Source organism: Mixophyes fleayi, chromosome 1 (assembly GCF_038048845.1).
Source record: "Mixophyes fleayi isolate aMixFle1 chromosome 1, aMixFle1.hap1, whole genome shotgun sequence".
Classification (NCBI taxonomy): Eukaryota; Metazoa; Chordata; class Amphibia; order Anura; family Limnodynastidae; genus Mixophyes; species Mixophyes fleayi.
Window position 1 is genome coordinate 203,709,453 of NC_134402.1, and position 19,059 is coordinate 203,728,511.

The 19,059-nt window shown below is 42.2% G+C and overlaps 1 protein-coding gene across 9 annotated transcripts in view; it reads left to right on the plus strand.

Moving 5' to 3' along the window:
• Nucleotides 1–19,059, plus strand: part of ADGRL3 (adhesion G protein-coupled receptor L3) — a 958,921-nt gene that overhangs the window by 400,623 nt on the left and 539,239 nt on the right. For all 9 annotated transcript variants that reach the window (XM_075204791.1, XM_075204784.1, XM_075204783.1 and 6 more), the window contains one exon: nucleotides 7,661–7,990. In XM_075204791.1, the coding sequence (XP_075060892.1) occupies nucleotides 7,661–7,990 (330 nt within the window). The remainder of the gene's footprint in view (nucleotides 1–7,660; nucleotides 7,991–19,059) is intronic.

A 19,059-nucleotide genomic window follows, 5' to 3' on the forward strand; every position in this document is an offset into this window, starting at 1 on the left:
CCTAAATGCTCTCAACCCTTTTTATAATAAACAGAGAGCTCCTCTCAGCAATCTTCCACTCTCGCATGTGGTTCGTTGCAACCAACTGAGAGCATTATGGTCGATCACCACTGAAAATATGCGGTCATATAAATAAGGCTGCCATTTCTTTAGTGACCAGATAATGGCCAGTCACTCTTTCTCAACTGTGGCATAAGCCACCAGCTTGCGAGAGAGATATGCATTGGGATGCTCTCGACCATTCTCCCCGACCTGCCTCCTAACCCACTACCCGATGCATCGGTCTGTACATTGAATCGTCATCAGAAGTCAAAGGCTGCTAGCACTGGTTAGCTCGACACTATCTCTTTGAGCTGGTTAAAAGCTCTTTCACACTCTTCCCTCAATCAACGTGTCTGCTGTAGTTTTTAGATGTCAAATCTGTATGTCACGGGCACTAGGAGTCTTGCCCAGGATTTCACCAGATGACTGGGCTTACCAGAGTCGTGAAGTTCACACAACGGTCCTCTGGTAGCGGGGTGACTAGCGGAACAAATATCACAGCAGATGGAGAGAGAATGCCAATAAATATTAGGAAAGTCAGTGACTTGCAGCAATCGTTGGTCAATGAATCAGCGACTAGCTGATATAGAGGCAAGGCGGATTTGAACACGGAGATCAGGATGGACGTGAGTAGATGCAGGGAGGTAGCAGGGAAGTCAGTGGTCTGCGTACAGCAAGTTGTACCACTGCTTATGGTGAAGAGACTTGTCCAGGTGCAGGTAGGTAGCGGAGAAGTCAGTGGTCTGCGTATAGCAAGTTGTACCACTGCTTATGGTGAGAAGACTTGTCCAGGTGCAGGTAGGTAGCGGGGAAGTCAGTGGTCTGCGTATAGCAAGTTGTACCACTGCTTAATAGGTGAGGATGTGTACAAGTGTAGATGAGTGGAAGCATACAAAGATAATAGGATGCAGACACTAAGAGCACAGAGGAACTTGATCCCAATAGGTATGCAGCATATCTATTAAAGTCTATATAACAGTATGTGTGGCGCTGTTCGGTAGAGACTTGCTCAGCACAGATATGCAGGCCAATAATGGATAGTCAATCACAGTTATGCATATAACGACTGAGTAGTACGGTTAATTCCAAACAGGTATGTAGCGTAACAATAACAGTCTATAGCAGGTATGGATACCGCTGCTGAGCGTGGAAACTTGTCCTAGCGGATATGCAGAGTAAACGGAGAAAGTCAATAACAGATAAGCATACCGCTGTTCAGTAAAACAGTCTGTCCACAGGAAGATGCAGGAACTGCAGAGACGCTGGACGGCAGAGACGAGTGTAGGAACCACAGGTGAGTAGATCCGGTAATCAGAGTCCAGCTGAGGACACAGGCAGGAAACAGGAGACTGTAGCAGGTATGGAAACCAGCGATGAGAAGCACAGGGAATCCACAGGAACTGAAGACACTAGTAGTACACAGGAGATAGTAGCGGGTATGGAAACCAGCGATGAGTAGATCAGGAATCAGCAGGAAACTGAAGACACTAGTAGAACACAGGGAACACATTCAGAGACTCACAGGGAATGAGACTCCAAGATCAGGCAATGAGGTAATGCACACAGGTGCCTTAAATAGGGAGTTACCTGATCAACCAATTTGGATGAAAAGCAACAGTCACAAGAGTTTTTGGGAGCTGCGCAAGCGCAGTCCATTAGGATGGCGGACGGCCGCGGTTTAGGACAGGTGCTGGCAGGAAGACTAGGGAGCCACGCACCAGCGCAGAGGCACTCACGGTCCGGTGAGTGACACTGTAAGAGTTTTGGTGATGGTACTGTATTGGTCTACATATTTCTGGTATTTATTGAGCTGTCTAGAGGTAGACTTATACCTGTCACTGATTGGTTGGTCAAGGCTATTTAACAACAGCATAAATTTTACCTGTACTGGTCTGATACTTCCCCCACCAACTAAATGTCCCAAATACAATACCTCCGCCATCCCCATCTAACACTCAGATCTAATGGTCAGTCCAGCCCGACTGATCCTTGCCAGGATCATCAAATGTTTATCCCATGTATCACTGAAGATAGCAATGTCATCCAGATATGTCTGGGAAAAGTCATGACACCCTGTTTGCAGGTCAAAAATTGCTGGGTTCCAAAGGGTATGACAGTGAAATCAAAGAGCCCAAAAAGAATGTTGAATGTGAAGCGCTCTTGTACTTTATTGGTAAGGGGTATCTGCTAGTATCACTTATGAAGGTTCAATGTGGATCCAAAGCAAGGGACCCTCAGTCTGTCCAATAACTCGTGCACTGATTGCTTAGGATATACATCTGTCACCATTCCATTGTCTGTAGTCCATGCAAAAGCGAGTTCTACTGTTTTTTTGGGCACTAGCTGCCCACAGGATTTTGGATGTTACAAAGACAACCAGTTCCAGCATTTCTTCTGCCACCTTCTTGATCATGCTCGTGTCACGCCCAAGAGTGGTGCAGCCTGCTGATATTTACGCTGCTGAATCTGGAGATACAGAGTCTAATGCGACCCTGGGACCCCAGCAAAGAGGTATGGATTTGGCCACCAGGGACGAACAGGTCATGGTTCTCCAGTACAGCTGCCAGCAAAGCAGATGAAGAATGGTCAGGCGATCCAGGTCAGAACCAGGCAGAGTAGGCGGTACCAACTCGTGATCCATAAGAAGCATCAGGAAACAAGCCAAGGTCAGAATCCACGAGAAATAGGCAGCAAAGGGTCAAGTGAAGGAGTAGTCAGAAACAAGCCAAAGTCAGTAATAGGAACCGAAAGGATAATCACAGGAGATGCCGGAGTAGAGGTGGGACCTAATATTTTGCCACCCTAAGAGTGCTTGAGACTTTCTTAAATAGAAGTAGGCCAGCGTTATTTACCGGCGACAGTGATGTCACCAGCCGTCGCTGGGTCCAATGTACAGTTCGGATGCCAAGCAACGGGGCGCACAGGCCAGAAGTTCGGCGTTTGGTTGCTATGCAACCAGACGCAGCAGGGGGCAGAGACAGGTGACCGTCCCAAAGGAGGTATGGAGGGATGGCACCTGACAGCTTGACACTTCGGCAGCTTAATCAGCTGAGTCTCACCGTTGTCGACATGATGGGTGACCAATGTGGTGCACTCAAGTCTGTTGGTAAAGCGGGTTTGATGTACCTCCAGTGCCCCTCTCATTTGCTGTTTTTGTTGGTCTGAAAGCTATGTGCCTATGGGCACTGCTTCCACCTTTATTTTCTATTTAGCTTTGGCTAATAAGTCCGAGTTGGGATCTGTCTCGTGGACATTCATATGTTTACAGCAGATGACTACTGCCACTATCTCTCTCGTTATATGTACTTTAAGCTGGTTGATGTGATAGGTACTTAATCACCTTCCAGAGCTATCCAGGGCTACAATGTATATAACCCTGCCCCATTGTTCTACCAGTGGACCAGCACTTGTTGATTGAATATTGTGCTTTTAGCCTACAGTCAGCTCACATCCTTGAGCCTGGCAGTTGTAATAGTGGCGTTGCCTGCTCTGAGCTTCTTGCATCATTCTTACAGCCTTGTAACATACTCTATCACTGGAACCTCTTGCTCCCAGATTGTCCCTTCCCAGCTTTCCCGCATTCAGTAGAACGGTTCATGTACTCTCTGTTCATACAGTAACTAGAAGGGGGAGAGCCCAGTCCTCTGCACTTTTCCCAGTTTCCCTTCTCCAAATCAATGTAAGCCTATTGCAGTTGATTGAGGGTGCTGTTAAACTGTCCACAGAGTCTATTGTTCTGGGAACGGTATCGAGTAGTGCATATGGAGTACTTAGGCAAAATGTTCAGCATCTATGGAGGCTACTGCCGCATACCTAGTCCCATAGTCGACCACAGTAAGGGACGGATTGTTTTCCTGTTCTGCTTAAATTGCTCAATGGTCCAATAATGTCTATGTCAATTTGATGAAAGGGCTCACCAATGATGAGCAAGGGCTGGAGTAGCATGTCATGTAGGGTGGCCCCCCAAGACATTGGGACACCTCCTAGTAGGCTCGATAGTGCACTGGTTGATTCCAGGTTGAAAATAATTACACAATAATAGTGAACAAGTCTACTGCACTCTTAAGAGCCCAAATTCAGGGGTGTCATGGGCCATTGCTAACAACTGCACATGATATAATCAAGGAGCTACTAATTGTTTTCTCTGGCTAACTCTGGCACAGCCTGATCCTTCCCTGCCGCTAGCCAATAGAGGAGCTTTTACTCCCACATGAACCATTCTCCAGTGAGGTGGTCCTTTGTCCTTTCTGTAGCACTACGTATACCTGTTATTGATGTGTCCATCCATTGTGTTTTCTTAAACTCTGTCCTCTCTGCCTCCCGCCAAGTCAATGACAGGGTTGGGAAAAACTGTCATCTGACTACTGTCACTTACCGGCAGTGGTTTAGGGGTCATGTCTGTTTGGCTTCTGATTGCAGCACCTACGAAATAACTAAATGACCTCCTCCACCCCACATCCCCAGTTTAGGTGTGCCTGGACCCTGGGTATATCAATTGTCTAGCCTCCTGCCAGAGCGTTGCTTATTCTTCAGTACTTTAACAGTTGGGACTGAGGCACTAAATTGGTCTGGACCTTGGAAACCCTTGAGCCTCGGAATCGTTGTTGGACTGATGCGATTGTACTGAACTCTTCCATCCAGAACAGTTATCCAGGGATTATTTTTTTTTGGCAGTATTTTATTCATTAAGCTGACCATGAAGGCAGATACAACTTGATTATATTGACAACAGTTGATATACATGTCAACATAGCAGTGGCAAGAGCTTAACTAACTAACTAACTAACTAAACTAACTATTAACCAACAATTTCTATTTCCCATAACTGCTCAATAGAAGCCTGGGCCAGATACAACATTGGACCTGTTAACTGCCATCTGGACATATCCACGTGCTTTCATGGCATTTTCTAACTCCTCAATAATACCTACTAAATTATGTACATAAAACACATCTGGCACAATTGAAACTTCACTGAAGGTGAGCGATCCTCTCATAGGGCCTGAGTCATTAAGAAGAGCAAAGCATAAAAAAGGAGTAACTGGGCACCTGGGCAAAACCACATTGTATTGAAAGGTAAATTTAAAATGTGGGGACAGATTTATAGTTGGGGTAAGGCATGTCCTAGATTAATTTTAAATTTCAGTGTAAAAACAAAGCTATCAAGTATTTGTGTTCTAAACAACCAATATTTAACTTGCAAAATAATAAACTAATTTGCACCCCTTGCATTGTAGCATGGTTTGTCCCAGAGAACATTTACTCCTTTTTTGCCTTACTTTCCTTAATGACTCAGGCCCATAGGGTGAATATGTAAGTATAAGCTTCAAATTACCAAATTATAGCTACCTCCAACACCCATTGCTTAACTCCCAACTATCCTGATTTTGGTGGAATATTCCCAATTTTAGGGCTCTGTTCTGCTGTCCTTTCCTGGGACATGTTTGTCCCATGGGTGGGAACATTGTATACCAGAGCAGCTGTGAATGGGTGCATGCTGCAGTGTTAGGAGTGGAAGGTAGGTATCTAAGGGGCAGCCTAGTGCTTTACAGCACCCAATGTTGTGTTGCCACCACCACATTGTGTCGCTGTCACGCCCCATTGTGTCGCTGCCACACCCCATTGTTACTTGGCAACACCCCGTGTGCCAGTGCCAGGGTGTACAATGTTGGTAGGTATACATTGGATAGTCAATCACTTTTTATTGTTCTTAATTTACTATGGTTGCATCACAAAAATATAATCCAAGATCATAGTCCAATACCTACCAATGAAGGATATATAAAATATGTAAATTGTAATGCATTTTATTCCCATTCCTTTAAGGTAAAGGGATAATTTAATAATGTATTGTATTTATTTTTTTAATTCCTAATATAACACCTTAATTTGGATTTGATACTGTGCTAGAAAGCTTAGTTTGTATATTTATAGCAACATGCCCTTATTTATTTAATTTTCAATGCATTTGTGTTTTGTAATATAAACTTTGAAAATATAGCAGTCCTTATCCAAAGTTGTACAGTATGATGTTCCAAATTGATGTCTATCACTGTACAAATGCATAATAATGCATAATACATAATAATAATAATAATAATAATAATAATAATAATAATAATAATAATATTCACAATAATAATAATAATAATAATAATAATAATAAAAAAAAATATTGTGTAAGATAATGCTACTACTAAAAGACAAGAAAATATATTGCTGATCCAGACAAGCAGGTAAGCCTTTTTTGTTTGAACTGGGACAAGTGAAAAGAGACTGAATCTGACTATTTAACACACAACAGTGGTCTCAATGCCTTTTTTTATTTCATTTGTTTGATAGAAGAAAAATAAATAACTTTTAAAAATGAACATTAAACAAAACAGGAATACAAAGGTGTAACTATATCAGCCATTCACAGAAATTTAATGTGCATAGATTCAGTTAATTTGATATTTCTTTTCTTCCACTTTCCACTGCCAATTTCTTTTTACTGCTTAGCTATTTTGTTTTCTTGTCACTTGAAATGCTCAAACTACTCAATGTTCTCCGAACCTGTTTGTCTGATTTAAATTTCCCCTTTTGCAGCTGGCAGTTAAAAGATGTTGCAATAATCTATACAATGTATGAGTATGACCATGATCAGTCGTTTTGTGCATTAATGGATACATTTTATACTTATAGGGTTTTTTTTATTATTAATTATTATATAATCATATTATTGTATTTAAGTTCAAGTCTGCATTTCAAATTAGCAATTCATGTGGAAAATATTAAAAATACTATAAGATCAAGCAATCTTGAACATGTTTCAACTGGTTCAAACATGATCTACTATGTGCCTTTCTCAGATTTAAAGTTCAAGAATTGATCACAACTTTGAAATAATTTGAGCACCCCTAGTTAAAAAGAAGAACTGGGCAGAAATGTAGCCACACAAGTTGAAATAATTTTCCACCTCAAAATAGGCCTCAACTTCCCATTTTCTTGCATAGCTACCAAGACAGAGAGAATATATTATCTGTATAAAAAAAGATCAATGCATATTGCAACTGGTCATACAGTGAAACAAATGCTCTTACAATGTAACTCATAATAATTTGCTATATAATTTGATATGTGATCTTATAACTAGATAGAAATGTACCCATGCTACACTTGAACAATTTAGTAGCAAAGAAAAGTCATGAATTGCTATGTAATACAAATTAAAACAGTTATTTTGTGCTAATTGCATAAATGTGATGAATAAATGTAATCTCCCATTTTAAAGCTCTGGGAAGAAATTGGTAAAGTATATTTTTTATTTGTCCCCATTGTAAAGCCTACAAAACGCAATTGATTTGTTCCAATGTATTACCCAAAGAAAGCCCTAGCTGCCAATATTACATTTGCTTGAGTAAACTAAGAAATAAAAATGTTTTTCCTGCTAAATATGCTCTGCAAAAATCCCTGGTCCTTAAGTAAGTAGATTTATTTGAATGAATCTGAGCTTCAATTGTACTTTATATATGCTGGTATAGTTTATCGATTATTACAGTCTGCAATCATCAACATTTATCTGGGCTTTTGTATCTTGCTATCAATATTGCTTATTTGTTGTTTTCAATTGTTTTAGAAATTTATCCATCCAGACAATATAATGTTGCTAGTACAACAGCTACTACAACAACACATCAGATTACAACTACTTCCACCACCACCACCACCACTACCACCACCACAGGAAAAACAACTCCTGTATCTATACTGACCCACAGGAACACATCTACTTTATCTCCCACGTTTGAAATTCCTGCTGATGTCTCTACACGGTCCATACCGATTTCATCACAATTACCGGCATTTGGCACTGAGAGTTGTGAGGCAGTTGAAGCCCGTGAAATCATGTGGTTCAAGACTCGACAAGGACAAACAGCAAAACAACCATGCCCTTTAGGCACTGTTGGTAAGTCTTTTAATTCTCATTATTGATATTAAAGAGACATTTCAATGGAACATTAGTTTTTTGCAAAAAAGAGAAAGTGTGTTGCATAGGAGTATATTTCTTGTCTTAAGTCACACACTTGTTTGTGCATTGGTTAGCACCTCAAAATATAGTACATTTCTTGGGAGCAGAATGCTGTGCCTTTTAAGGGTAATGGGAAGACAGAGTTTTTTTGTGCTTAATGCAGGCTAGCTATAGTAATTCACCAAATTGTGCTTCCAAATGCAAATGCAATTTGTTTTTTGTATTGAGGAATAAAATATCCTAAAAAACTTCAAGTGGTGGATACTGTGCATTTTGGGTAGTGTTTCCGATGGCTACGTATACTTGTTGCTGCCAGTGATTAGACATTGCCATTAGTTTTCCACTGTCTAGGTGTATATTTATACTGGAAAGCACATTTATATAAACACATATACCAGTGGAAATAAAATCTTATAATGTTCAAGGTGCGGACAAACCAAGTCGACCATTAATTTGTTTCATCATTTGAAAGAACGTAGGTTGCCAGCTCTCTTCCTATCACAAGATGCACAAAAGGCCTTTGACTGCATTGGGTGGCCCTTTATGATGAGAGCCCTTGCCTCCTATGGTCTTTGAAGTTTCTCACAAGAGTATCAGCTCTATACCATAACACGATAACACCATAACATCTTTGGTCCTGGTGAATGTGTGCACTTCCTCCCCATTCCCTGTTACTAACGTACCAAGCAAGGATGTCCATTATCCCCTCTTATTTCCCCTCTGACTATTGAGCCCCTTGCCATCAAGATCAAATCTAATTTAAATATCTCTGGTACACAGATATCGCTAGTGGCATGTGGTTATCACAAAGCGCCTCTTTACGCAAACATCCTCCTCTGATACGTCCGTATGTATTGTATGAAATAATGATTCTCCAATGCGATCAATGTGGTTCCAAAGCACAATAGTTATATTTGCAAAATAAATTACAGGGCCTGCGCGGTTTGCACCAAAAACAGGTTTCTATCAGAACGCTGTGGTTTCCAAAGCCAGATATGAATAATTTATACACTGTACAGTCATAAAGAGCAGTGCCATCACAAAGATACACAGTTACAATATTAAAGTTCACATTCATAGGTCAATGGGTCATGACCTCCCAACAACTCGACGCCCAACTGGTTGATTCCTCTGGTCATTGTTCCTTGAGGTGGGGGTCATCTTTCCATGTGTGATCAGGTGTCCTTTCTTAGCCTCCGGCCACTGGACAAGTATAAACTGGTTCTTCTATGGCATCTCTGGAGTTGCTAATCAGAGCATGAAAAGTAATATTAGTTATAACTAGTGTTCGCAATGTGCGAACGCTTTATAAATTCTACTGGACACGTACTCATATGATTGCAAACACAATGAGGCCAAACTCGATTTAATTAAGATTATTACTTAATTAAACATTATTACTGTGTGTTCTGACACCTTTCTATCATAGCCAGCATTAATTGTTTCAGCAATTTGTGTTACAATCTATAAGCTTTCGGCGCTCATGATCCTGTGTTATCAGGTAACCAGTTGTCCTTCCTTGGACCACTTTTGGTAGGTACTACCCACTGCATACTGGGCACACCTTCAAGACCTGTCGTTTTGGAGATGCTCTGATCCAGTCGTCTAGCCATCACAATTTGGCCCTTGTCAAAGTCACTCAGATCCTCATGGTTGCCCATTTTTCCTGCTTCAAACACATTTCAAGAACTTACTGTTTACTTGCTGCCTAATATATCCCACCCATTGACAGGTGCCTTTGAGCTAGTCAATATTATTCAGTTCACTTGTTAGTGGTTTTAATGTTGCGGCTCATCGGTGTATATAATTTCTTTTAAGAAAGACATCCAATCCATTTTGTATTCTGTAAGGGAATTTGTTTTCATTCCCTCCTGTGGTAAAGAATTCCACAGCGTAATCATCCTTTTTATACTTATGGGGAAATAGTATTTCTTCTATTTACAACTTATCATCTATTATCCTAAGTATGGTCCCTGATGCCTTTTTTCCAAAGTAAGCACACATACTTTTTCAAAGATCTCCTTATAATTTAACCTTTCCAATCAATTTTTTAATGATGCTGCCCACCTCTGTGCTCTGTTCTGTTCTCCTACTGTATGCCCTTCGCACAGCGAGTTGGCAAAAAATGTACAGTTTAGTCAAGCTATGATTATGATACTTACTTAGACAATGTTAATGCTAAGCTTTAATTTGCATAAATATTTCCCAGAATTGTATTTGCATTTGCAGTCTCTGTCTGGCATTGGGTGCTACAATTCAGCTTTATGTCAACTAGTATTCCCAAGTCATATTCCATTTCAGATTTCACCAACTGTGTTTCATTTAACATTCGATTACTACTGCCTAGATGCATAACCCTACATTTAACTACAATATATTTCATCTGCCATGTTAAGGCTCAATTTACTATTTTGCCTATATTATTTTGTAGCAAGTCATTGTAATGCTGTCCTATTAACGCTACTTAACTTAGTGTCATTAGCAGATATGGACTCCTTGCTTTCTAGGCTTTCTGCAAGGTAATTATGAAAAACATTAAAAATAATGTTCCCCAACTGTCCTGTGTTGATCCCAGCATCCTTAATCAGAGCTATGCCAGCTACCCCAGTAGTCCTGATTTATAGTAAGTAGTCAGGAAGGATTCAGCCTGCATAACTAGCAATTGAGATGTTGAAGCAGTTACACATTATCCAAGAAGCATACGTGGGTCCAAGTGCTAGTGAAGAAGTCTTTTGGTTACAATGATACCTTGCTACAACTGGGCATACCATGTTGGTGTGTCATCAAAGCTCAGATGTTGTATATCAATTTTTAACAAGCAGCACCAGTAGAAGTAGTCAACAACAACTAGTTGGCAACCAGCAAAAGCACCTAAAACAAGGTAGAATGGGGTGCCAGAGTAAGTACATTCCATTCATACTGGCAACCAGCTATCACCTCGCCCACCTCTTTAACCTCTTACTCTACACTGCCTTTATCCCTTCCTCCTTCAAATATGCTCTTACCTCCCTGATTATTAAGAAACCATGTCTTGACCCGTCCTCCCTCTAAATACCACCCTGTCTTTTTACCGCCATTCACTTCCAAAATCCTTGAATGGGTTGTATTCAACTGACCCATTTTTTTCAACCTCTCTTCACTTTTATACTGTTGATCACTTTCTCCTATTTGACATTTTCCATTCCCTTGGCATGTGTGACACTGCCCTCTCCTTGTTCTTGTCCTCCGACCTTTCTGGTCGTACCTTCAATTTTTACTCCTTTCATTCCTCCTCTTCTTCCTGCCCCTCTTTCTGTCTCCCTCAAGGATCTGTTCTTGGCCATCTACTCTTCTTTTTCTACACCACTTCCCTAGGTTAATTAATATGCTGCTTTGGCCTTTGCTATAATCTCTACACTGACAACACTCACATCTATCTTTCCTCTCACAGACCTTATCCTCCTGTCTTAGCCTGTGTGCCAAACTACCTCTTGCCTTCTCCAACAAGATGACCCAACACCACCTGAAACTCAATGGGCTTGAGTCATTAAGGAGAGCAAAGTATAAAAAATGAGTATCTTTGCACCTGGGCAGAACCATGTTGCATTTGAGGGGGAGGAAAATTTAAAATGTGGGGACAGATTTATAGTTGGGGTAGGGTTTGTCCTAGATCAATTTTAAATTTTAGTGTAAAAATAAATACATAAATAAATGAATAATTATAAACTAATTTGCACTCCTTGCATTGTAACATGGTTTTTCCCGGAGAACATTTACTCCTTTTTTTGCCTTACTTTTATCACACATCTCACCTGCTATTCTGTCCGGGATTACTGATATTGTGGTTTCCTTTGACTACCGATACCGTCTGGTTTGCTCAGCGTTCCTTTCTGATGACATGGGCAGGTAGTTGCTGTGCATGTGCAAGCCCTGCACTTCTCTTGGATTCACATTGGCAGACCGTAGGTCAGCTCACTATTTAAAGCACCTCCTCCTACTTTCTTTTGTCAGATCTTCAGGTCTTACCCCCTGTGAGGATGCAGTTCTCTCTGACTCCCGTCATCTTCTATTGGTATCATTTGTACTCGAGTGTCCATTCCACAATCAAGACCTGTGGCAACCCTGCAGCACACTGCACATCATCTTTGGCTCTGCTTCATGGCTATACTGCCTCTCAGGACCTCAGCACTTCAGTTACCTGCAGGTTTTACATCTCCATTGTATTCGTGTTACCTGTACCACGATCAAGACCTGTGTCAAATCTGCAGCACATTGCACATCATCATCGATCCTGCTTTCAGGCTATACTGCCTCTCAGGATCTCAGCGCTTCAGTTACCTGCAGCTGTCACCTCTCAGTTGTTCTCGTGTTACCTGTTCCACGATCAAGATCTGTGGCTAATCTGCAGAGCATTGCGTATCATCATCAATCCTGCTTCTAGACTATACTGTCTACCAGGATCTCAGCGCTCCTGTTCTCTGCAGCTCATCGCCTCTTCCTCTAGTTTGGGTTATCCATCTCTAATTGTGGCCTGTACCACAGAACACTGCACATCTCCATTGATCCTGTGCTCTATTACCTACTAGGATCTCTGCACTCCAGTGCTCTGTTGCCTTTCTATCTCGTTCCTCAAATCTATCTATGTATTTACCTTTCAGTGCTCCAGCTCAGCTTCTCGTCTCATCTTTGTCTGGGTTGTCGTACCCTGCTCTTTTCCTCCTAGAGGACTGCGACCTGCGGTTAGAGAACAGCCAAGCCCATATCCCCTTGTGGGGATCCCTGGTGAATACCTCTCTTCCCATTAGACTCTGCACCTTTTGGAGGTTAGTCATCACCTGAGCAGGGTTTGAGGTCTATTCTAACATCTGATACCATGACAACTTTCCTTATGTCCAAACCTGAGATTGTTATCCCCTTCCTACTAATGAAAATATCCCCCTCCATATCCCTCATTATTGACAATATCACTCTTGTTCTGCCCAAACCCCTGTTACCACCTACATTCCACCCACCACCAATGAAAATGGATCATGGCCCAGTGGGGTAACTCAGGGAGGGAACAAGGATAAGGGGGATTTTGAGGAATGAACAAAAAGGGAAAACCGGAGGAGAGAGGTGACTGTTGCTGGTAGATACTGTATAGGGAGGACTTGGACTGATATTGAGTAGTCTTACTCTTTCAGTGTCAGAGAGGATTGTTTGAACCAGGAACCTATTCAGCCAGATCGGGTACTGTACCTCTAGTACTAATTTGTCATTACTCCATCGGGAGACACTTGCAGGTTCTGGGAAATTAGTAAGCCTACTTCAGTAGGGAGACTGATTCCCAGAGTCCCACCAAGCCTACCAAGTACCTTTTCGGGTTCTCATAGTCACTCAGGCAAATATAGTTAGAAAGTACAACAATGCATTTATTGTAATGAAAACAATCACTAGAATATTATACACATAATCTGTCCCTTGCCCCACTAGCTTAAGTAGTTACAGTGACTGTCCTGATTTGCAGAATCCAAGAACCTTGGATTTCTCTCAGCTACAGATGGTCTACTAGTAGAAAAAGAAAGCTCAACACCAGCTACCCTGCACCTTCCAGAAATCAATCCTCAAAATGAACATCCCTTGAATACTAAACTGCTCCTTTTTATACCCACAGAATAACATCAGGCTCTAGGGGTGTGTTTGGCTTTCTTCTGTATCTTAGGATCTTGTTTAGGCTAACATGAATACATTGCCTACAGTACAGACAATATAACACAATCTCATACATTACCAAGTTTAAGGCTAATATTCAAACACAGCCTGAGGATGAGCAGAAACATGCTATGAGAAATGAAAACACACATACTGAAGGCAGACAGTCATAGGGGGAAATGGGGATAGAAAGTACATATTCAACAGTGTTGTCACACCAACTGTGGACTTTGTTGCAGGGAGTTTGTGCCTGTTATGACTATGAGCTGGGGTGTTACCTGCTGGGGACTTTGTTGGTGTTTTTTCTAGAGATGAGCGCACTCGGATTTCTGAAATCCGAGCCCACCCGAACGTTGCCGATCCGAGACAGATCCGGGTATTGGCGCCAAATTCAAATCTGAAACTGAGGCTCTGTGGTGCTGTGTCCTGTGCTCTGTGCTTCTAAGGGCATAGTTATTTCCCCAATATTCCCCTGTGTTTAAAAAAATAAAAAAAAGTTATTTAAAAAAATACCAAAAAATAATTTAATTTTTTTTTAATTACCACAAAATTTGCACAACCAATCCTGCAGTATAAGCCCATTGGTACTGCAATATTACCAAGTTCACACATTCAGCAGTAAAAGTGCAGTGGTACTGCAATATTACAAAGTTTACACATTCTGCAGTATCAGTCCAGTGGTGCTGTGTCCTGTGCTCTGTGCTTCTAAGGGCATAGTTATTTCCCCATTATTCCCAAGTTTTTAAAAATTAAAAAAAAATTATAAAAAATATTAAAATAAAAAATTTAAAAAAAAAGTAATTATAACCAAATTTGCAAAACCAATCCAGCAGTATAAGTCCATTGGTACTGCAATATTACCAAGTTCACACATTCTGCAGTATCTTGTGCTACATATAATGGAGACCAAAAATTTGGAGGATAAAGTAGGGAAAGATCAAGACCCACTTCCTCCTAATGCTGAAGCTGCTGCCACTATTCATGACATAGACGATGAAATGCCATCAACGTCGTCTTCCAAGCCCGATGCCCAATCTCGTAGTACCGGGCATGTAAAATCCAAAAAGCCCAAGTTAAGAAAAAGTAGCAAAAAGAGAAACTTAAAATCATCTGAGGAGAAACGTAAAGTTGCCAATATGCCATTTACGACACGGAGTGGCAAGGAACGGCTTAGGCCCTGGCCCGTGTTCATGACTAGTGGTTCAGCTTCACCCACGGATCTTATCCCTCCTCCTCCTCCCCCCCCCCTACAAAAAATTGAAGAGAGTTATGCTGTCAGCAACAAAACAGCAAACAACTCTGCCTTCTAAAGAGAAATTATCACAAATCCTCAAGGCAAGTCCAAGGGTGTTGGTGGTTGTCAAGCCTGACCTTCCCATCACTGTACGGGAAGAGGTGGCTCGGGAGGAGCCTATTGATGATGTAGCTGGCACTGTGGAGGAACTTGATGATGAGGATGGTGATGTGGTTATTGTAAATGAGGCACCAGGGGGGGAAACAGCTGATGTCCATGGGATGAAAAAGCCCATCGTCATGCCTGGTCAGAAGACCAAAAAATGCACCTCTTCGGTCTGGAGTTATTTTTATCCAAATCCAGACAACCAAAGTATGGCCATATGTAGCTTATGTAAAGCTCAAATAAGCAGGGGTAAGGATCTTGCCCACCTAGGAACATCCTCCCTTATACGTCACCTGAATAACCTTCATAGTTCAGTGGTTAGTTCAGGAACTGGGGCTAGGACCCTCATCGGTACAGGGACACCTAAATCCCGTGGTCCAGTTGGATACACACCAGCAACACCCTCCTCGTCAACTTCCTCCACAATCTCCATCAGATTCAGTCCTGCAGCCCAAGTCAGCAGCCAGACTGAGTCCTCCTCAATACGGGATTCATCCGAGGAATCCTGCAGCGGTACGCCTACTACTGCCACTGCTGCTGTTGCTGCTGTTAGTCGGTCATCTTCCCAGAGGGGAAGTCGTAAGACCGCTAAGTCTTTCACAAAACAATTGACCGTCCAACAGTCGTTTGCCATGACCACAAAATACGATAGTAGTCACCCTATTGCAAAGCGTATAACTGCGGCTGTAACTGCAATGTTGGTGTTAGACGTGCGCCCGGTGTCCGCCATCAGTGGAGTGGGATTTAGAGGGTTGATGGAGGTATTGTGTCCCCGGTACCAAATCCCGTCGAGATTCCACTTCACTAGGCAGGCGATACCAAAAATGTACAGAGAAGTACGATCAAGTGTCCTCAGTGCTCTAAAAAATGCGGTTGTACCCACTGTCCACTTAACCACGGACATGTGGACAAGTGGTTCTGGGCAAACGAAGGACTATATGACTGTGACAGCCCACTGGGTAGATGCATCCCCTTCCGCAGCAACAGCAACAGCTGCATCAGTAGCAGCAACTACAAAATGGCTGCTCGTGCAAAGGCAGGCAACATTGTATATTACAGGCTTTAATAAGAGGCACAACGCTGACAACATATTAGAGAAAATGAGGGAAATTATCTCCCAGTGGCTTACCCCACTTAGACTCTCATGGGGATTTGTGGTGTCAGACAATGCCAGTAACATTGTGCGGGCATTAAATATGGGCAATTTCCAGCACGTCCCATGTTTTGCCCACACCATTAATTTGGTGGTGCAGCATTACCTCAAGAGTGACAGGGGTGTGCAGGAGATGCTTGCGGTGGCGCGCAAAATTGCTGGACACTTTCGGCATTCAGCCAGTGCCTACCGCAGACTAGAGGCACATCAAAAAAGCATGAACCTGCCTTGCCATCACCTCAAACAAGAGGTTGTGACGCGCTGGAACTCCACCCTCTATATGCTGCAGAGGATGGAGGAGCAGCAAAAGGCCATTCAGGCCTACACAGCCACCTACGACATAGGCAAAGGAGTGGGGATGCGCCTCAGTCAAGCGCAGTGGAGACTGATTTCCGTGTTGTGCAAGGTTCTGCAGCCATTTGAACTTGCCACACGAGAAGTCAGTTCCGACACTGCCAGCTTGAGTCAGGTCATTCCCCTGATCAGGCTGTTGCAGAAGCAGCTGGAGAAAGTGAGGGAGGAGCTGGTAAGCCATTGCGATTACACCAAGCATGTAGCTCTTGTGGATGTAGCCCTTCGTACGCTTTGCCAGGATCCGAGGGTGGTCACTCTTTTAAAGACAGAGGAATACATTCTGGCCACCGTGCTCGATCCTCGGTTTAAAGCGTATGTTGTGTCTCTGTTTCCGGCGGACACAAGTCTACAGCGGTGCAAAGACCTGCTGGTCAGGAGATTGTCCTCTGAAGAGGACCGTGACATGCCAACAGCTCCACCCTCATTTTCTTCCACATCTATGGCTGCGAGGAAAAAGCTCAGTTTTCCCAAAAGAGGCACTGGCGGGGATGCTGATAACATCTGGTCCGGACTGAAGGACCTGCCAACCATTGCAGACATGTCTACTCTCGCTGCATTGGATGCTGTCACAATAGAAAAAATTGTGGATGATTACTTTGCTGACACCATCCAAGTAGACATGTCAGACAGTCCATATTGTTACTGGCAGGAAAAAAAGGCAGTTTGGAAGCCCCTGTACAAACTGGCTCTATTTTACCTGAGTTGTCCCCCCTCCAGTGTGTACTCGGAAAGAGTTTTTAGTGCAGCGGGGAACCTGGTCAGTGAGCGGCGAAGGAGGTTGCTTCCTCATAACGTTGAAAAAATGATGTTTATAAAAATGAATAATCAATTCCTCAATGAAGTACAGCACTGCCCTCCAGATACTACAGAGGGACCTGTGGTTGTGGAGTCCAGCGGGGACGAATTGATAATGTGTGATGAGGAGGAAGTACACACTGTAGGGGGAGAGGAATCAGAGGTTGAGGATGAGGACGACATCTTGCCTCAGTAGAGCCTGTTTAGTCTGTACAGGGAGAGATGAATAGCTTTTTTGGTGTGGGGGCCCAAACAAACCAATCATTTCAGCCAAAGTTGTTTGGTAGGCCCTGTCGCTGAAATGATTGGTTTGTTAAAGTGTGCATGTCCTATTTCAACAACATAAGGGTGGGTGTGAGGGCCCAAGGACAATTCCATCTTGGAACTTTTTTTTTTGCATTATATGACCAATCAACAGTCGTTTGCCATGTTCAAAAAGTAAAACCAAATTTAAACAAATTCAAGAAATTAAACCAAAAGTAAAATGCCCTGTCATAATTTAAAACAAGAGGTATTGACGTGCTCTAAAACTACTGTATTGTTGTTTATATTTTATAAACACTACACTTGAAAGCTTGAGTCTTTCAATAAAAAAGTAACTGTCCATTGCACGAATATTTGCAACAGGGACAATTTTAGGGTTAAGAAAGTCAACTAATAACACTTCGACGCTGTCTGTCTTTATAAACACTACACTTGGAAGTTGGAGGAGGTATTGTGGCCCCGGCACCAAATTTACTACCGGGGCCACTCCACTGTGCAGTCCATACCCTTTTTTGGTGGAATTCTGACCCGTGGAGGGTTTTTTAATTATATTGTGGCCTCGGTACCAAATTGTGTACCGGGGCCACCACACTACGCAGTCCATACCCTTTTTTGGTGGAATTCTGAGCCGTGGAGGGTTTTTTAATTATATTGTGGCCTCGGTACCAAATTGTGTACCGGGGCCACCACACTACACAGTCAAGATAGATAGATGCGTATCATAGATAAAGTACATTCAGTGGTGTGGGGCAAATTGAAAAATATTCAAAATGCACTGACATTATCAAAAACAAGAGGTTGTCACACGCTAAAACTCCAACATGTATATGATGGAGAGGATGGAGGAGCAGCCGTATGTGCAGTGTAATGCAGACCTCTTGAAGGTTTTTTATATATTTTATTGTGGTGCCCAGTGCCCACTCCTCTACGCAGTCCAGATACATTTATTGGTGCGAATCATAAAAGTTCAGGGTTTTTAATATATATTGTGGTGACCCACTCCTCTACGCAGTCCAGGTACATTTATTGGTGCGAATCATACAAGTTCAGGGTTTTTAATATATATTGTGGTGACCCACTCCTCTACGCAGTCCAGGTACATTTATTGGTGCGAATCATACAAGTTCAGGGTTTTTAATATATATTGTGGTGACCCACTCCTCTACGCAGTCCAGGTACATTTATTGGTGTGAATCATACAAGTTGATGGTTTTCTTATTATATATATTGTGGTGACCCACTCCTCTACGCAGTCCAGAAAGATACCTCGTTGCAACGTTTTGGACTAATAACTATATTGTGAGGTGTTCAGAATACACTGTAAATTAGTGGAAATGCTTGTTATTGAATGTTATTGAGGTTTCTAATAGC